Source organism: Neophocaena asiaeorientalis, unplaced genomic scaffold, assembly GCF_003031525.2.
Source record: "Neophocaena asiaeorientalis asiaeorientalis breed wild unplaced genomic scaffold, Neophocaena_asiaeorientalis_V1.1 scaffold124, whole genome shotgun sequence".
In the NCBI taxonomy this organism is placed as follows: domain Eukaryota; kingdom Metazoa; phylum Chordata; class Mammalia; order Artiodactyla; family Phocoenidae; genus Neophocaena; species Neophocaena asiaeorientalis.
This window is the reverse complement of record NW_020174135.1, coordinates 9,148,669-9,167,295: the sequence shown is the minus strand read 5'-3', so window position 1 is coordinate 9,167,295 and position 18,627 is coordinate 9,148,669. Positions and strand designations below refer to the sequence as shown.

Below are 18,627 nucleotides of genomic sequence, written 5' to 3'. Positions count from 1 at the left end.
CAAGATAAGTCAGGCAGTTTTCCAATTCTGTTTCCAGTCTAAAAAAACACTGGCAGCAGTGGCACTGCTTTCTTTGAGTCATACAGTGATAATTCCACAAGGAGAAATCTGATTCTAAGGCTGTGTCAGGCTTTGATGCAAAACGAATCATCAGGACAGAAAAAAAAAAAAAAATTCCCACAAATATCGGGAGTTTAGCCATTAGTAACTACTGACTGTTTTGCGTGACAGCGACAGAAAGAAAAGGGTGGGAGTGGTGATGGTGAACAGCTACAGCTTCAAGGGAGCAAGAAAGAGAGCGTTTTAAAAAGACAAGCAGGTCTAAAATACCGTATCGGTCCTTGGCAGCCACCGTTCCAAGACTGATTCTTTATTACTTCTAAATAAAAAACTTTGAGGATTTTCAGGTCATTGTTTCTGACCTCAAAAAAAAAAAAAAAAAATCCATTCTGTATTTCCATCTATATTTTCCAGAAGGGATCCTATACTTCTGATAGGAGTTTTCTCCATTTCCCCAGTGATATCAGTGAACATTATACACAGTAAAAGGATATGTGTGTGTGTGTGTGTGTGGTGTGTGTGTGTGTGTGTGTGTGTGTGTGCATGCAAGATAAATGCATTAGGACACCTTCTGAAAAAGATAAGGATTTTTTGCAGTCCATCTTGAAAGGAACAGACGCTTGGGTATAGCAGCAACTGCAAGGCCTTTAGCAGTGTGTGAGGTTCGAGATAGATCAGCACAGTTACAGATGAAGGAGAGAGTTAGACAAAAACCTTTAAAATCTTCCTATCTCCCCTGACCACTGTAATATAACTTCATCTACACCTCTGCAGCAGAAACATTTTAGCAGAAAAAATTCAGAAACAAAGGCAAGGAAAAGTGGTGACATAAAAATGAATTCTGCTAGGCCAAATAGGGTGCTTATTTTTAAATAATCTCTCTGTGCAAGTAGCAAACTGATCACTCTCACACACACACACACACACACACACACACACAGTACAAGAATATACAAACTCTTCTAATTCATATCCACAAATTGGGTTGGAAATTATTAGTGCAAATTTCTGCTGACCTGCAGCATTTAGTCCATAAACTTTGGATATCCTAGACGATCCATCAGTGTCCAGCAGATGTTTTCAATCAGTTTAATTTCATCTCTAGGCAAGTTCTGTTTCCAAACATTAGTATTAGTTGGTGATATTTCCCCTTCATAGGGAAGATAGAAAAGGTTCGTGGAGGTGGCAAACAATATTTGGTTTAAACTAGCAGGAGACAAAGGAATTCCAAGAAAGGCAAAAATCCTTTCAGTGGTTTTCTGAGGAAAATGCACAATATCTTCAAACTTGATCATCTGGTAGCTGGTAGGCAGCAGGTCTGTGTTTATCCTCAAGGCTGCTGCAGTGTTTGCTAGCCACACGTGAGCCAGCAGAGACACTGCGTGTGGCTTGGATTTTGATAATTCTTTCCTCAATGATTCATACTCGGAAGCATAGCCCGAATTTAAGTTACATTTGCCTTTACCTCCCTCTATTTTAAACAATTTAGCTAAGTGCTCTGGTACATTCTTCAAAGAGTAAAGACTTGGTTTACTACTGTACAGCATCGAATAAATCCACGCCCGAGGGTCCCTCACCACATACAAGGCCCTCATCGAAGCTCCTAAAACTTCGTGGAAGAAATGCAGCTTTAAGGTCCAGCTCCCACTGTTCAGGCTGAGCACGGGCCGCGCGCTGGGGTAATGGACCAGGTGTCTCCTCAGAGCCCGAATGTATTCAGCGTCTCTATCAAAGGCGCCTTTCATTCTGCTTCTTTGTTCTGGCAAAGACTCTCTCCTTTTCAACTTCCTTTTTTTGTCCTTATTCGTGGTAAAATATTGGGCCAGTTTACCCCTGCCGGGTTCGTGCAGATGGATGTTTTGCAAATGGAGTTTTGTGTCTTGGACCAAGGACTGCAACCAGCCTCGGAGTAAACGGAAATGCACACCATGGACATCCGACGCCTTCCATTCACAGGCATCCACAAAGGAGTCGATCTCAAAGTCAGTTTCAGGGATGTCAATGTAGGCTGTGGGAACCCTGATGTAGAGAAAGTCACTGCTGTTGAAGAAGAGTTGTTTGAGAATTTCAGCTCCTGAGCCAGGAAGTGAGGTAATGACGATGTCAGGAAGATCGATGCGGTGCCCTTGGGGAGACACAGGCTTTGGGCTCGCTTCGGCCTCCGGCCTCGCCCACTTTGCACAGATGGGCTGAGTGCAAGTGCTCCACACATCCACCAGCTCAACGAACCACAAGGCAATAACAAGGGTGAGGATCCACCGCATTAGCTTTCTAAAAGAAAGGTAAAACCGCCACTGAAAAGTTAAGATCACCAAGCTGATGCACAAAATCAACCCAACTGCTACATTAAATTTAAATCCAAAGGGAAAAATCACTCTGTCACGTCTTACGGGCTTCACTATGGCTTGAGTGCCCAAACCAAATCGGGTTATTTGGACCTGATCAGCCACACTGGCAAAGCCGCCAAATCCCAGGTAATCGAACCTTGTTTTCAAGTTGTGGTAGTCAGTTACAATGGAAACAACGTGTTCAGTATTATTGACATGGAGAGAAATCTGAAGTCCAGAATTGGAATTATCAATAAATCTGCAGCTGGAAACATTGACATATGGCCCATAAAAGACATATACGATTCTTGTGATTGTGGATTCCATCTGAAATGTAACATTAACAAATTGAGTCCACCGTTTCTTAAATTCAGCTGCTTGCTCTGCTTCCTGTATACTAGCAATGGGGCTACTGCCACGATGATCAAACCAAAACATTTTGTAATGTGCATCCCACACATCCATCATGGCGCCGTTATACCTGTTCATGAACCTATATGGGATGTACTTAAAGTCAATATCCAGATTATGGAAGAAGGCACTGACAGATTTTATTGGGGAATCTTCTTGCCTCTCGACATGATCAACCACTAGCAGAGTCTGAGAGTTTAAGAGAAGCAAAGCCCGATACACACTTTTCAGCTTCATTGCTGAGGAATAAGCTGACACTGCTTCCCCGCTTACAAATACCATGTCCCCATGTTGAGAGGCAGTAATGATTTCCCCCGCTGCATCACCAACCTCCTCGCCGGTCCACTTAAGCCACTGTGCACATTCTCCCAGCTGACCTTCCCAGGGCTTATTACATTGGCTTGTGGGTGATGGCGCAAACACCAGTACGTTGTTAAGGTGGCTCAACTTGGGTCCATAGAGAGCTTCGGAAACAAATACCTGCCCATTGGGGGCAAAAGTGAATGAGTTCTGATCTGGATGTTCATGTCCTGGGTTAAAGCTTCTCCACCCATCAATCCAGGAGTATGGCTGGAAGTGAACTATGTCATAGACAGCTCGCCCTCCTAGCTTCCCAGATTTAAAAGACACAAAGGTATTGGTCTGTGTGTTTGGCAACCCAGCCCCATAAGTGACAACACCCCAGTTAGGGAATGTGTGCATTTTTGCAGTACCATATTCTGCAGGAGGCCGTGGGGTGAGCTGGGGATCATACCAGATGTATTCAGTGTGAAGAGTGCTCCACCTCTGGGCAGTGGAGGGGACCATTGGTCCATCTTTAGGCCGGTGCCTTCTGATTTGCTGAGCTAACCAATTTCCAGCTCCATTCTTTAAGACGAACTTATCCAAAAAAACTAACTGGCTCTCGGGACCATAAAACCAATTATAATTGGAATCTGCTATACCCACAGTTCTTTGGAAGCCTGGCAAGAGGGTGGCATAATAGAACCAAAAGTGCATTTTTAACCAGTTATTATCCAAGTTGTTGATATTAAAATGGCGCTGGGCCAGAAAAACGTACTGTGTGACTGACTTAGCCGTGTAGCTTCCATAGGCAACACCTTCATCCAAAGTACCATCGACAATATGATTCAACAGAAACATCATCTTTTCCATCACATCTACTACAACCTGTTTCCATAGATTTACTTCAGATCCTTTATCCACCCCAGTCACCAACGCCCCGGTGAGTAACGCTATCATATTAGTAGCTTGGTGGTTATGAAGAAGTTGTTTGCCCCATGAGCGGACCTTGGAATACTCATACATTTCCTCAGTAATAACCCATATTTTTTCTAGGTATTTTTGCCTTCGATGATCATCTAATAAGTTATATAAAAAGTCAAAGGCAGTGGCAAAACCTGTTAAGGAATGGCCAACTGGAACCTCATCCCCTGGTGCATTCTCCACCAGCCAGTCTTTGTAGCCCACCATCCTGTCCATATATTCCAAAACAAATTCAAAGGCAACTTTGTCTTCCGGGCATAACAAACAGTACAGTGCTAAAGGGGGCAGATTGTTACCATAAATTTCATTCCACTTGGCAGCAAAATCAGCATGCTTGGGTGGAGGTAGGTAGTATGTCGGGTTGGACAGCATAACCATCACTGCACTTCTGATAGCTCTAAAAAGATGCAAATGGCTTGTGCGAGACTTTTGCCTCATTGCTTGGATCTCTCCAGCATCAAAATATAAATGTGGATGAAGCATACTTTTCTTCAGCTTTTGGTTGGGTCTGAAATCTTGCACTTTCTGTGTCTTAAGCTGATCTATGTCATCTGGGAAAACTGCCCAGTCAGAGTAATTGCTCACAGATTCTTCAAAAGTAGAGAAAGCAAACATCACTAACAGTAAAAATAAGAAATGTCCTGTAAACATTAACGCCATGATCCATCGGGGAGCTCCTTTCCTTAGGCATACATGTCAAACACAGTGCTCAATGTGTTTCCCATCTGCTGAGTATAAAACATACATTTAAGGCCTTGATAAAACACAGACTGTAAATCGGATATGCTGTGAAATCCAGCTGACATTCGGCTCATTCAAAGCAAGTACAGTTGCCAAAAAGAGAAAACTTACACTGTGGATCTGTTTGCCTGATGCAGTGTTGCTTCCAATAAAACTTCAAGGAATGTTAAAACCTCTAATTTTCCAATATCACACAGTGAACAGGGGTGGAGATAGTCAAAAATACCATGAATTCACAATTTAATTCCTTGACATAAATCTGCCTAACACAAAGAGTCAAAAAACACACATTGTAAAAAAAAGAGAAAGAAAAAGCACTCCAAAATCCACGTTAAGAAGTCATTCCTGGAGCAGGAAACCATCATCATACGTGTCTGATGCCTTTGCCTGTGTGTGCTCAGAGAAGCTGACAAAGTACTGCAATTCTTGGAGCTGACTGGGTTGTTACTCCTCTCAGCTTTTTACACTTTTTGCTTTGAGAATTTTTTCTTCCTCCATTTTTGGGGCAAAAACATCCTCAACAAGTATTCAAAGTCCTACTTGGTTTTAAAACACTCAAGATTCCTGTCCTCATTTCAGATCTTTTTTCAGGCTTACTTACTCATCAGCCTGTTATGACCCAGAGAAAGCATTTTCCCATCTTCTTTTATCAGCTTCATCGGTACAGCTATGAAAATCTAATCTCTTCAACCACCTAGGTACTTCTCTTCCAATCATGAAGTAACCACCAACTGGGAAAGAAAACTCCCCTTTCACCAACAGTGACGTGTCTTTTCTGTTCCTTTTTCATGACATACTCCTTTCTGGGGGAAAAACAAAACAGAAATTCTCTGAGGCTACAAGTATGCTGGGAGTGGACATAAACAGAAGATTTAAATGTTCTAACGTCTCCTGATAGAAATTTTAGAATCACAATAAGATCTGTTATTAACTACAATCTAGGTTAGACCAAATGGTTCTTTTTTCTTATACTTTTCAACGCATATATTAGGATAACAATGGTGGCAGAAGACAAGCGGCTACAAGATGTAACTTTCCTAAGAGTATTTATTTTAACTGTGGCTTGCTTTAGTCATTTAAAATGTTTTTATTCAAATGCAGTTAACAGAAGATGAGTCCTGCTGTCATTCTTGTTTTGATCACAGAAGACTCAGAGACAAAAAGCAAAAGTTTAATGGACTATTATGATTCTGGTTGAGGGCTTAACGTTCAAGGGCTCAGAAGGTGTCTTTGCCAGGGGAACTAGTAACAGCAGTCACTTTTCTCGAAGGAGAAATCATGACAGTGTGTGGGAGCGAGGAACAGCGAGCGGTCCTGCACCAGTCTCTCTCCCGTAGCCCGGTTTTCCATCCTTACAAGAAGCCACCAGAGGGAGCTCAGACCCACACTCAAGGAGCAGCTTCGCGGCTGCCCGTCTTCGGTTCTGAAGAACCTAACCAAGTTTCAGTCTTGGACAAGTCTCCTCTCTGCAGGAAACATGAACGCTAGGAGTTCCCTGATCCGCTCCGCCTGTTGCATTTTTTCATTCGCTTCCTACGAACATGCCAACTCCATCCTCTGCTCCTCACCCCCGACCTCTGGCTGTGGTTTGGGGATAAGAGACCCCTCAAGGGCCAAGTCCGCTTACCTTGGCAGGTCCGGACGGGGTCTCCCGGCAGCGGTGGGCCCGGAGGAGACGGAAGCGGAGAGTTGGAGAAAACTGCTCTGCGCTGGGAGCCGGGCCGCGCGGCCCCCCGCAGGGCTCCTGGCGCCCCCGGCCCGGTTGTGGCGGCCTCGCGCTCCCGCACGGATAGAGCCCGAGGAGGGGGAAATTTGGGAGTGCGAGCGTCTGAAGACGGCTCCCTGCCGGCCGAGTCCCGCTTCTCTTACCCCTTCGGTTGTGGGGAGAAGGCCAATCTAACAGGGCTAGGAGTGGGAGGAAGATAGAGGAGGTTCTGGGCCTGATTACAAAAGATGGGGGAAGCGGGGGCGGGCGGGGTGACGCTGTGGGATGTCATGGATCACACTTGAGGAACAGCAAGGGCTGAGAAGGGGAAGAATGTGAGGCAGCCTGGCTGAGGTTGCTGTCAGTCAGAAATGCAAAATCAATATACCGGATTAATGTGAGACTGACTTCAGGAGCACAGACACTAAAGATCAGGGGGAAACAAAAAAGACTAATCAGCTTTATTGATCGGAATAATTTCTCTGGCAGTATAAAGATGGAAAGGTATGGGACAAACAGGTGGAAGGAACCTCTCTTATTAAAGAGGTGAAACCTAGAATTCAGTGAAGACCCACAGGCAGCGAAGACTGTGTGGCTCAGTTATGTGGCATATGTGCGCAGTTCCAGACATTGGAAATCGTAGAGCAGCTGTGATTCCTGTGGTACTGGACATATGGAACTTCTCACAGACATCTGAGATTACACTTGGGCAGGAGTCAACCTAAGGTCTACCCTCTGCTATCACGAATAACTTAGTAAGGACAGGAATGCAGTGAAATATCAGTTGTTGCAAATAAACAAACCCCTCCCCAGTTGGGGATTGATGACGCCTTCACTTTCGTCCCACTCCATCCCATTTTGGGAAAATGGACAGATATGTGTATTAAAAAGTAAGTGTCTTGCTTAGATCACTTCCTGGTAAAACCAAACCGTAGACCGTTGCTAGCAGAATAAATTTCAAAATAATTTACCTTGGGCGGAAATGTGACCTCTACCTTCTCATCAGTCTTCTATTTTATCCCCTTCGAAACCCAACCCCAGTCCAAATGGCCAATCTTGCTTTTACTTTGCTGCTTCCATAACTGTGCTTTATCCCGTTCCTTCCTGCATAGCATCCTCCACCCAACACCCCCATTTACTAGGTGAAATTGTTTTTGACTCTTGATGTTCTCTTATCATACTTGTCTCAGCTCAGATGCTTAAATTCTTCTGTAAATACACCCTAGATTTTTCCCTAACCAGAATGAACTACTTCAGCACTCTATGATTTATATCTATATTCAGCCTCAGCTCATTTGTTTTACGCTTAATATTTTCCCTGGCTCACTCCTGTGCTCTATTCAAAGCTCCTTCAGGTCATGGGCATTCACTCAGCGCCCACCCCGATAAGGGCTGTACCTGTGTTTGAAATGAGTTGAACCTTCAACAGTTGGGCTCACGTAGAGCATTGTCTCCTCCACTGAGATTCATTCTGAAACAAGGATCCTCCTTCAAACTCCAGAGGCAAAACTTCCTGTAAACATCTGGACTGTCCCCCTATGTGACCCACGATGGAGAAAGATGACCCATGGCTTCCAGCCTCACTTACAGGAGAAAGTAGATTTGGAGGAAAGAGGAGCCCAAATGCACAGATTCTTATAATTTTCTGCAAAGAGGAGCTTTGGAAACCGACTAGGAATTCGTGTTAGTAAATACAGTGAGTAAACATGCAGACCATTTCTCAGAACAAAATGTGTGCATGGGACTCTTTCATTCTGTGGATGCAGAGTGCCTCACGACATGAGGGCAAAGTGAACCATAGAGAATTATTATGAGCACTGACATCTGCCAGGGGAATATTTCAACTTTCATCCAATCTTTTTTTTCGGAGTTAACATCAGTATGATCATTTTTACTGTACAGACGAATGCATTCAGGTACAGACATTGTGGCTTTCAGGTCTGCCCCATGCATCTGCGCTGAAGCTGTGGGATGCAGCGAGCCTCTCAGCATTTCTAGATGAGCTTTCAGGCTAATTCACTTTGAACTGGCATTGTCTCCAAGTTGTGAGTCCATTGAAATAAAACAGGAGCTATGGCTGAACAATTCAAGTCATTGGCAGAACAGGCGGTAGGTAAATGGCACTATGAAAAATGAAGAGCGTCTTGTTTCTGTGAACTAAAAATGGATAGCTCCAATTATTGCTCCTTCCACGCATGAAGATGGTACAAAGTTAGTTAGTTATAAATATTGCCTCCAGCCGTAGAAGGGACGAGCTGTATGTTATGTTGTTGCACATTAAAAATCTTTATGAGTGTGGCAAGAGATACGTATACCAACAGCTGCTAAATTCAGGATCCTGCAGCAGTATCTTATTTTAATGTAAGTGAAGACCCATACAGTCTATTGCTCTAGGGATCTCCTGCTATATAAAAAGATCTTAAATCTACATGAGATATTACTTGTGATTTCAAAGCACTTAATGAAAATCTGTGTTTTTTTTTAATTTGAATATCTTTCAACCCTACCCCCAGCCACCCTGCTTACAGCAGAGATAATGCTTTCTCGACTAGATTCCCCAAGGCAGGAGGCTTCCTTTCCTCCTCCCTTCCTCTTTCTTTCTGTACTTTTTTCTTTTCTGATCTTCCCTTTATACTTATTTTCTGTTTTCAAATTCTTCAACACCTAGCTCAGAGCCCAGCAGTTTGTGATGAGTGTGTATTGACTGTTGAACATGAATTACCACCCTCATTTTAAGGCAGAAGATGAAGAAGTTATAAACCTCTGAACCTCTGGTTGCTGAGTTCTGAGCAGAATCAGAAGCTCCTGCTCTTCCAACGGTGCTGAGGAACTTGCCACCGCACAACTGGCGTCGGAGCTACATTTTGGGGGTGAGTTAATTCAAATGAAATTTCAGAGGGAAGTCGGCCAACATTTTAAGGAGAATTTCTGCAAGAATTTTATGTCTTCAGATAGGTAAAAATTCAAGTTCAGAGCCTTAGAACATAAGGTAAATATTACTGATACATTGCCTTATAGAAGGATAAAGTGCAAGCAATAAAACAAGGCAAGACACTACAATAAGTCCCCTTGACTGAAATCACATTTGTCCATGATCTGTTATTCTGATGGACTCTTAAGAACTGGGGCAGGGATGTCTGAGAACTAATTGCTGTGCATTCAGCAACTGACTGTGCACTGATCTCCGAGGCACAGGCTTGTGCGGAGCTCGGGCATTTGAACCTGGGGAAGACTTAGTTATTCTTCCCTTAGCATATCTCTACCTGGACATGGTTTTGTCTGTGAGAGCTCAGATGCATATTTCTTGAACCACTTATCAAGGCCAGAGGTATATTATACTGATCTATGAGCACGGTTAGGACTAGTTTTGCCCCAGAGTTTGGCGAGATACCAGCTCTGATGGTACAGAAACAGACACCAAACTTGAGCTGCAAATGTTATTGCACAATTGGCCAGCAGTAATAGGCAACACCAATAATAAAGACAAAAGCACAGATTTAAAGCCGGCAGTAGAATCTGAAAATACTCTTTCTGCAATTGCTTTGAGTACAAAACAGCTCAAAATGACAGGGATTTTGCCTGCAGAGTTGCTAATGAAGATGTGGCTGAGATTGTTCCCTGAGTTTGTTTATCCAGCTGTACAAGAGTCTGTATGCCAGTAACTGGATTTACGCAAATTAAAAAATACCAAGGCCACCTTCTGAGGAAAGAAGTTTCCCCATAAGTCCACTAAAACCTTGTATTTATAAATGAGAGGCTTTATTGCTACCACATCTGCTTACATATAGTTGTGCTTTTACTATGAAAGAAAATTTTAAACTAGGTGAAACTTACAAGGGGAGCACACGATGGGGTCCTTCCTCTCTCCCTCCCCCCTGTCTGTACCATTGGTCTCTGTGGGGGCAGTTTTGCCCCTCAGGACCTTTGTCAGTGTCTGGAGAAGTTTTTGATTGTCACACTCAGGGATAAGGAGCTGCTGGCATCTAGAGAGTAGAGGCCAGGAGCCCTGTTCAACATCTGACAATGCATGGGACCACCCCGCCCCTAACCCCAAACAAAGAGTTTTCCAGCCCAGAATGTCAATACTCTTGAGTTTGAGAAACCCTGCCCTAGCTCAGTGACTCTAAAAATTGACTGTGTGCAAATGGTCGGTAGTTGTTCAAATCAAGACTTGAATTATTGCCTGCGTTTTCAATCAGCTCTTTGTCATTGGTTCCTGAGCCAGATGTCACCTAATTCGTTCACACATGGCTTTTTGTTTAGCAGGTACTGGGTCCGTTTGTCTTCTCTTGACCAAAGACACCACTAAACCCGGCTGTTCCACCTCAAATGAAAGCCTGGGCTAGGCTTCCAGGCACAACTGGCAGTAAATCGATGCCTTCAAAGCAATAAGGGAAAGAAGTGACTTCAGGGTTATCAGAAATCCCCTTCCGATGTTAAAAACTCATACCCTTCACGCACACATACCACACGCACACATGCACTCCTCAAACATTTTTTTAATTATCTGAATTTTTTTCTTTGGGACAGTGCTTATCAAATTAAAATTCTTGGACCCCCCAGTATCAGAAAGACCAAGGTGTTGTTAAAAATGCCACTTTCTGAAATCTGTCCAAGCCCTATGGATTAAGAATCCCTGAGTATCCAGTCTGGTAACCCACACCTTTAAAATGCTCCTGGGAGGCACGCCAAGTTTTGAGTTACTGTTCTAGGACAAGGATTCTTTTCTTCCCCACACACCTGTGCATGTGTCTCTGCCGGTTTGTTTGGGTATGTGACCGAAACATCCCAAGGCTGACAGGACCACAGGGACTAACCAGGGATAGAAGTCGGTGTTGTAGAATAACCCAGAGACATGTGGGTAACTATTTCACAGCTAGTTTAATTATTTTACATGCTAATTGTTTATTCACATCTGAAAGAGTGAGGTAAACAGGATTGCTAAGACAGGAGAGAAAAATTAAGACAATCTGGGAACAGTGGAGCTTGTATTGTACATTATTGGGACAAATTGATTGACTGGAAGGTAGCAGAGAAATTTGTCCTGGGTCCTTGAGTGGCCAAGGTGCAGTTCTTTAAGGATTCCCCAGAAAGCAGTGAGAGTTTAGCCGTGAGCAGATGTGACGAGCTGTCCTTGTCTGATGTCAGCCAGTATCTTCCACTCAGTGCTGTCACCTGAGTCAGATTCAGCCTGCACGACGTCCTCACTGGAAAGCCACTAGGAAGTAAGGTCCCTCTCTCCTTCCATCCAAGGCCAGGCAGGAGGCGTTTCTCTTTGCTTCTGAGCATTTGCTTCATTTTTCTGCTTTTCTGAGGATCAGCTCTACCAGATCCTTCATGGGGATCTGACTAAACCTGGCTGCCCCTCAGCAAACAAGTTTGTACCATCTTGATCCTATCAGCAGGCAGAAATAATTTCTCCTTTTTGAACTCCAAATTCGAAGTCTCAGGAGAGAAAAGATGACTGCACAACACGGTCAGGGTTCTATCACAATGCACACAAGAGATGGAAAGCAGTTCAGTGTCACGTCGTTCAAACATTGCTCCAGGGGCTGACACTAGTGGGTTTAGGGTATCAGTCATCACAAGAGAACAGAACTGGCTCATATCTAAAAAGTATCTACCAGGAAATAACCCGCCAGAGGGCCATGCTACCCTTAGAGGCATGTGGAAAGGAGGGGACTTGAGGGCGAGTCGTGGAGGTGGTGGAGGTGGAGGTGGGGATAAGACAGGGGAAAGCAGGGCGGGAGGTTGGCATTTGTTGTTCAAAAATGCCCACACGTTGTATAACGCAAGCTGACTCCTCTTCCTTATCCGTCTTTGAAAATTATGGCTTTGACAGAGTTTATTAAATTTGCGTGGTTTTAAGAATCACCTGGAAGCTGCTTGTTAAAAATGTACAATGTGAGATCTGGGGCCCTACTCTAGAATCATGAGGGTGGGGTAGGGAAGGGGATCCAAAGAATTCATATTTGTAAATGCCATTTTGATCATGCAAAACTGGCAAATTACCCTTAAAGAGCTAACCCATATAAAATATTGCCAGGTTCTTACAAGAGAACATAAATTGGTTTCAGATTTAGAGAGCAGAGTTTGATAGGCAGAGAGGGGAGGAAAACTAAGGTATGTTTGAGAGAAGCTTTAAAGCTGTGTGGTCCAATGTAGTAGCTGCTAGCCACGTGTAGTTAGTTAAATTAAAATTAAAGTTAAATGAAATTAAAAATTCACTTCCTTAATTGTACTATCCACATTTCCAGGGTGCAATAGCCACTTGTGATTAGTAGCTGCAATATTGAACAGCACAGATCCAGAACACTTCCTTTGCTGCAGAAAGTTCTAATGGATAATGACACAGAGGAGGAGTCAAGGAGGGAGAAAGATGGTGTAAAACTTATGTTGGTGTCCCCATCATAGGCCTGTGCAGAGTTCATACGTAAGTGTCATAATGTTGAAGATGTTGACATACTCAGGCTGATGATAATAATGACACTTACTGAGCACGTGTTACTTGCAAAAGCCTCTATTGTAATCCTCCAAACAACCTGAACACTTACTGTGGTACCAAACTGTCTCACTAGGTAACATATGTGGGTAACTGTTGATTGTCGTCATGTGGAATTTAGGACCCCATATAGCCAGATGATCTGATTTTGCAAGGAAAGCCAGAAACCTAGATTTTTATGTGAAACAACTTGATTTTTTAAATGGCTTAATTTTTTTTGACAATGCAGTGAAGACCAAACAAAATATGTCTGTGAGATGGATTCAGTTCATGTAATGCAAGGTTTTGACTTTTTAGAAGCTGGATGCACTGAAAATTAATTCCCTGATTTAACTATGTTCGCCCCAGCAATGCAACTTCCACTTTAATGCTGGAGAGAATACTACCATTCTTTATCTGAAGTTATCTACTCCTACAACCCCTCTCAGTCTGAAACGGTCCAAGACTGATGACATATTCAAATAATCTTATTTATATCTGCAGAAATATGTTAAACTTTTTTTCTTCCATTTATTCAATAAATAGTCACTAAGTGCTCAATAAGACATTCTGCTAGGAACTGTTTGGGAAACCTTTATGAGAAAAAAAAATCCTAGCCAAATGGAGCTTATTGAATCTTATGGACAGAAAAGGCATAATGGAAAGTCATGATAGCTGTGAATTGCTACTTCGTTTTCTGTATTTTAATCACTACTTCATGAGATTTAAATACCTTTTGAAGGAGCCTCTGTGTCTTGCTGTCCATTATTTTGGATAGCACATTTAAATTGACAAGGATGGAAGATTAGTAATGACTCAGGAACTGGGAAAATGGATAAAACCCTTAATTTTGTAAGAAATCTCTAGGCTGTTTGCATTTTTTCAGAGCTGCACCCCTTCTGTTATAATACCTGGAGTCCAGCCAGGCACAAAGCTCGCTGGCTGACTACTGCAGAAAGGAATCCTGGAACCTCTCTTGCTGACCTGTTTCCCGACTTTCCAGCACAGCTAGCCAGAGACTTCCTATAGACAATGAGGGACTTCAAAAACAATGAATGTGGTAGTTCAGCTATTTATCTGGGGACCACTGGGGATGAGACTGAGCCATTTTCCTGCAGCTGGCCACGGAGGAGGCTCAGTATGAAAGAACAGGGCCATGCAGTTGGCATATGTCTCATTCTGGGCTAAAGCTTTCTATCATAGGATTCAGTCAGACCCAAAATGCAAGATGAACATCATCTCTCTCGTTGTTACTTATAATAAATAGAAAAGAGATGGACAGATCATGTTTTCCAAAGGTGCTTGATGATAAGAATGACCAAAGGCACTTAATAATTCCCTGTGCTGGAAATGCAGATTCAGGGTCAGGGATGGAATCAGGAATGCGGTGTTCTTAGTGGATACATTAAGTGATTGTTACCACCAGAGAAGTTAGGACGTACTGGAATGGAAGGATAAAGAAGTGTTCTCTCCCTGTAATGGTATTATTCCCAGTCATCTATTGTGTATCGGCTTTCATCAGTTTATGGTTACATGCCTAGACTTTGGAGTGAGATGGTCCTGAGTTTGAATCCAAGCTGTGAGGCTATACTGTCAGTTGCTATGAGACATTAGGTCACTTATGTAACTTTTCTGAATATAGATATCCTCATCTGTAAAGATGGGGTTACACTATTACTAACTTCATTGTGGAGAGTTGAGAATTTTAAATGAGAAGAGGCAGGTAAAGTCCTTAGTACAGAGTCTGGGGAATGTTCACTGGGCACTCTTTACAGTTAAAAAGCAATTTTACATACTTTGTGTCATTTGATCCTTTTACCAATCATGTGAATGATACATGATTAACTCAATTTTGTATACAAAAACTGAGGAAGAGAAATTCGGGATAGAAAACATTATATCTATATATGTTTGGGCTAGTGTGGCAAAAATAGTACACTGGTGTCTAGCAACTTGCTTTCTGAATTTGTCTAACTTTAAAGACTGAGAATATTTTTAGGAAACATTTCGTTCATTTCCCTCACTTTACAGGTGAAGGATCTAAGACTAGTGAAGTAAACTAATTTGTTCAGAGTGAGAGAGAGAGACAGACCTAAAACCAGAATCAGGTTTTTAAAGTACATCTTGCAAACCTGTCATTGCATTGTTGAGGATGTGATTTATCTTTAAGCAAATCCAGTGATACATATTTTAGATCTGCTTCTTTGACATTAAAAAACATAACTCCTAAATCACTATTCTATATGCATCTTAAAATAGAGCATATTTTCAAGGGATTACCTAGTGTACAGTTGTACCAAAATTCTTTCAGAAACCTTTTAAATACATACGTTCCTATGTCCACCAGAGATCGTTTTTGAATCATAATCTTGATGGGGAATGAGAATTTGCATATTTAAGTTTACTAATTAAAGTTTGAGTACTAGCTAATTAAACTATTAATTCCTTGAGATCAGAAATTGCGTATTTTCCTTCTTCTGTATTCCCATCAGTTCCAGCCAGAATTTTAGGCAAACACTCTGCACTCAGTTAACTCCTATTGAGTTGAACTGTGATAGAATCAAATTATGGTAAAATGTTTGGATTATATAAAAATCTGTGAGGCACATGTATGGATGAATCATTTCCAAAGATATCATTTATAAAATTTGACCTGAATTAGAAACATAATTCTCTTGCCGGATATATTGTTTGTCTGGAGAGTATATGTGTGTGTGTACTCTTTCTTTCCTATATATATGAAAGAAAGAGGAAGAGAGAGAGATTGGAGAAAATTAGCCTTCAGACAAATGAAATCGAGTTTAATGGAGAGGGGGAAAAAACCCAAATATCATGCCAATTTTGAGGAATGTTAGCTTGGATATTAGTTATCTATTGCTGCATAACAAGATATCTCAAAACTTGCCAGCCAAAAATACACAAATGTTTATTTTCTCCCAGTTTTTGAGGATTAACAGCTGGCAGCTGGCCAGGGTCTCTCAGGAGACTGTAGTCAGGAGGTCTGTGTTTTAACCACATTACCTTGGCTGAGGTATGGTGAGGCCACACTCGGATCAAGAGAGAGAAACTGGAAAGAGCGTCAAGTTTTCCTTACTCTCAGCACCCTGGGGAGAACCTAGCAGGCCCCGTAGGGCCATTTGGAGGAGCAGCGGGCAGGTCACAGGGAGAGGGAGCAGGAACTGTGGGCGCGAGCCTTCAGTGTAGCTTCTGGGGGAAGGGACGGCTGAGGCAGCGGTAGCTGGTTTGGGATTGTCCAGTTTAAATCATTTCGGCAGGTGCTGGGCTGAGGAACTGTCTCTGGTTGTCTGGGACCTGGCCCTGGGATGATTCAGGTGGGTGCAAAGTGGTCCTGAGCGTGAGACCCCGATAAGGCAGGTAGTTGGAATGTGGACTTAAGCTGCTGCTTAAGGGGAACTGACTGGCTTCTAGCCAAGACCTCAAAACGAGACAAGACAGCATTTTAAAAGACTGTTACAGTTTGTCAGAGCGTCAGTCTTCTGAGGGCTTGAATGGGGCTGAAGGGTCTGCTTTTAAGAAGGTTCACCCACGTGGCTGTGGACATGAAGCTTCAGTTCCTCACTGAGGATACCAGGAGGTCTCGGTTCCATTACATGGGTGGCTCCAAACATCGTGTGATTGTCTTCACAACATGGCAGCCAAAGTCCCCCAGTATTGGTGAGTCCAGAATGAGAGATGCGAGGAGAAAGGTACACTCCTTTTATGACCTAGTCTCAGAAGTCATGCCCCATCATTTCCATCTTACCCTGTCGATAGAAACAAGACTTTTAGTACAGCTCATACATTTTAAACCGCACAGCTCCATTGGCAGAGTTCTTTCCAAAAAAAGTGATAAGAACATTTTCTCTCAGATTCCTAAGGCAATGCTGACTGGGGGAAGAAAAAATGTTCAATTTATTTTGTATGTATTTTGGTCAGTATTTTGATTCCATTACATTTTAGTATAAAAAAGTCATGGTTGCCGAAAACAAAGGTCATTTCTTTCCATAATTTTCATTTGTGATCAGAAGGTAAACTCTTGAATAACATTATGGATTGTCATATCAAAACAGCAGCTTAAAAAAAAAGCCATATGTAAAATGATTTGCCCAAGAAAAACGTGAATATGTCATGTTTATTTGTTCATTTATTCAACAAGTATTAATAGAGTTCCTCTTATGTGCCCAGCTCTAGAGTAAGCATTGGCTATACAACAGGGAAAAGAGATCTGTGCTTCCGGTTCTCACGGAGTTTCTGTCCTAGTGCAGGAGGAAAAGTTCTATTGAAATATTCCGACTAATGTTTGTATAATTAAAAACTGAATTGCAGTGAAAAATGTACATGGTGCTATGAAAGTGGATGAAGAATGCAGAACGATAGTTAGGGAAGGCTTCCTGGAGAAAGTGGCCATTAATCCTTGAGCTGTTGTCTGAACAATGAGCTGGGAAGGTGATGAGGAAATCGATTGAACTTTATAGCATATATTCTATAAGTTAAATAATCTCAATGAACAAAGAGGTCCTGAGGGTTTACTCTCTCAGACAAATGATAGGACCCTTTTAAAGATCTTCAGTATTTTACCCTCCTGTACCACGCATAACCTATTTATAAATCTAAAGATTTTACTGGACCAATACCATGGCCTCTTTCAATATATGTTATCAGAACTTCTCACTTGGCTTCCTGAGCGTCCTGGGGTGCATCCTTCCCTGATGGCCACAAGGAAAATTTGGGGGATCTTAGTTATACTTACATATTCATGAAAACTTGTCGTTTCTTTGGTTAGTGTACTTAGGTGTGGTGGTCTGGTCCCCACTGTGAACAGTCACCTGTCCCTTCCCTGCACTGCAACTATTGTACATGAAATATCTTTTTTTAAATAACACTGAACCCAGGACTTCACTGGTGGTCCGGTGGTTAAGACTCCGCCCTCCCAATGCAGGGACCCAGGTTCAGTTCCTGGTCAGGGAACTAGATCCTGCATGCCTCAACTAAAAGATCTCGCGTGCCGCAACCATGACCCAGTGTAGCCAAATAAATAAATAAATATTTAAAACAATAATAACACTGAACCCATGGAATGTTTCCACAGCAATGACTGGGGAGAGGGTCACATTTCTTGTGCATGGAATAGCAAGTGCAGATAACTCTAGTGGGAGTGGGGTGGGCATGTAAGGGAAACAAAAAGAATTGTTTACCTGGAAAGGAGAAAGCTTAGGGTAATGTGAAAGAAGAAGGAAATGTATGAAGTAGATAAGCCAAATACGATCTAATATATAGGGTAATACTCAATCCCATTTTGCCCAAGGCAGTCCTATTTACATTAGCTCTCCCAGCATCATGGTAAATAGTATGGCCCATCCATCTTGAGAGCCTCCGGGGTTGGATGATGTATTTTATGGTCACACTATTTGAGTTAACGATTTTGGTCTTTATCTTAATAATGATAGGAAGCCATTAAGAGTTTTGACCATAGAATAAAGGAATAACAGATTTGTGTTTTTCTGATATCTGTCTGGCTATAGTGAGTAGAATGAGTTAGCAACGCAGAGTGTACAGGGAGACCGTCTACTGCTGTAGTTCTGGCGAGACGTGGCAGCTTAGACTGTATTGGTAGCAGTGAAGATGGACGGAGTGGC

At 42.4% G+C, this 18,627-nt stretch overlaps 1 protein-coding gene across 1 annotated transcript; it reads right to left on the bottom strand.

The window, feature by feature from the left end:
- Positions 1 to 927: 927 nt before the first annotated feature.
- DSEL (dermatan sulfate epimerase like) lies at positions 928 to 4,736 on the bottom strand. Its single transcript, XM_024754897.1, has one exon. The coding sequence runs from the start codon at positions 4,722 to 4,724 to the stop codon at positions 1,086 to 1,088; it is 3,639 nt and encodes a 1,212-aa protein (XP_024610665.1). The 5' UTR covers positions 4,725 to 4,736; the 3' UTR covers positions 928 to 1,085.
- Between the last annotated feature and the right edge of the window lie 13,891 nt (positions 4,737 to 18,627).

Excerpts from the sequence above, each read along its gene's own strand:
- DSEL (XM_024754897.1), bottom strand. The coding sequence starts at position 4,724 with ATGGCGTTAATGTTTACAGGACATTTCTTATTTTTACTGTTAGTGATG.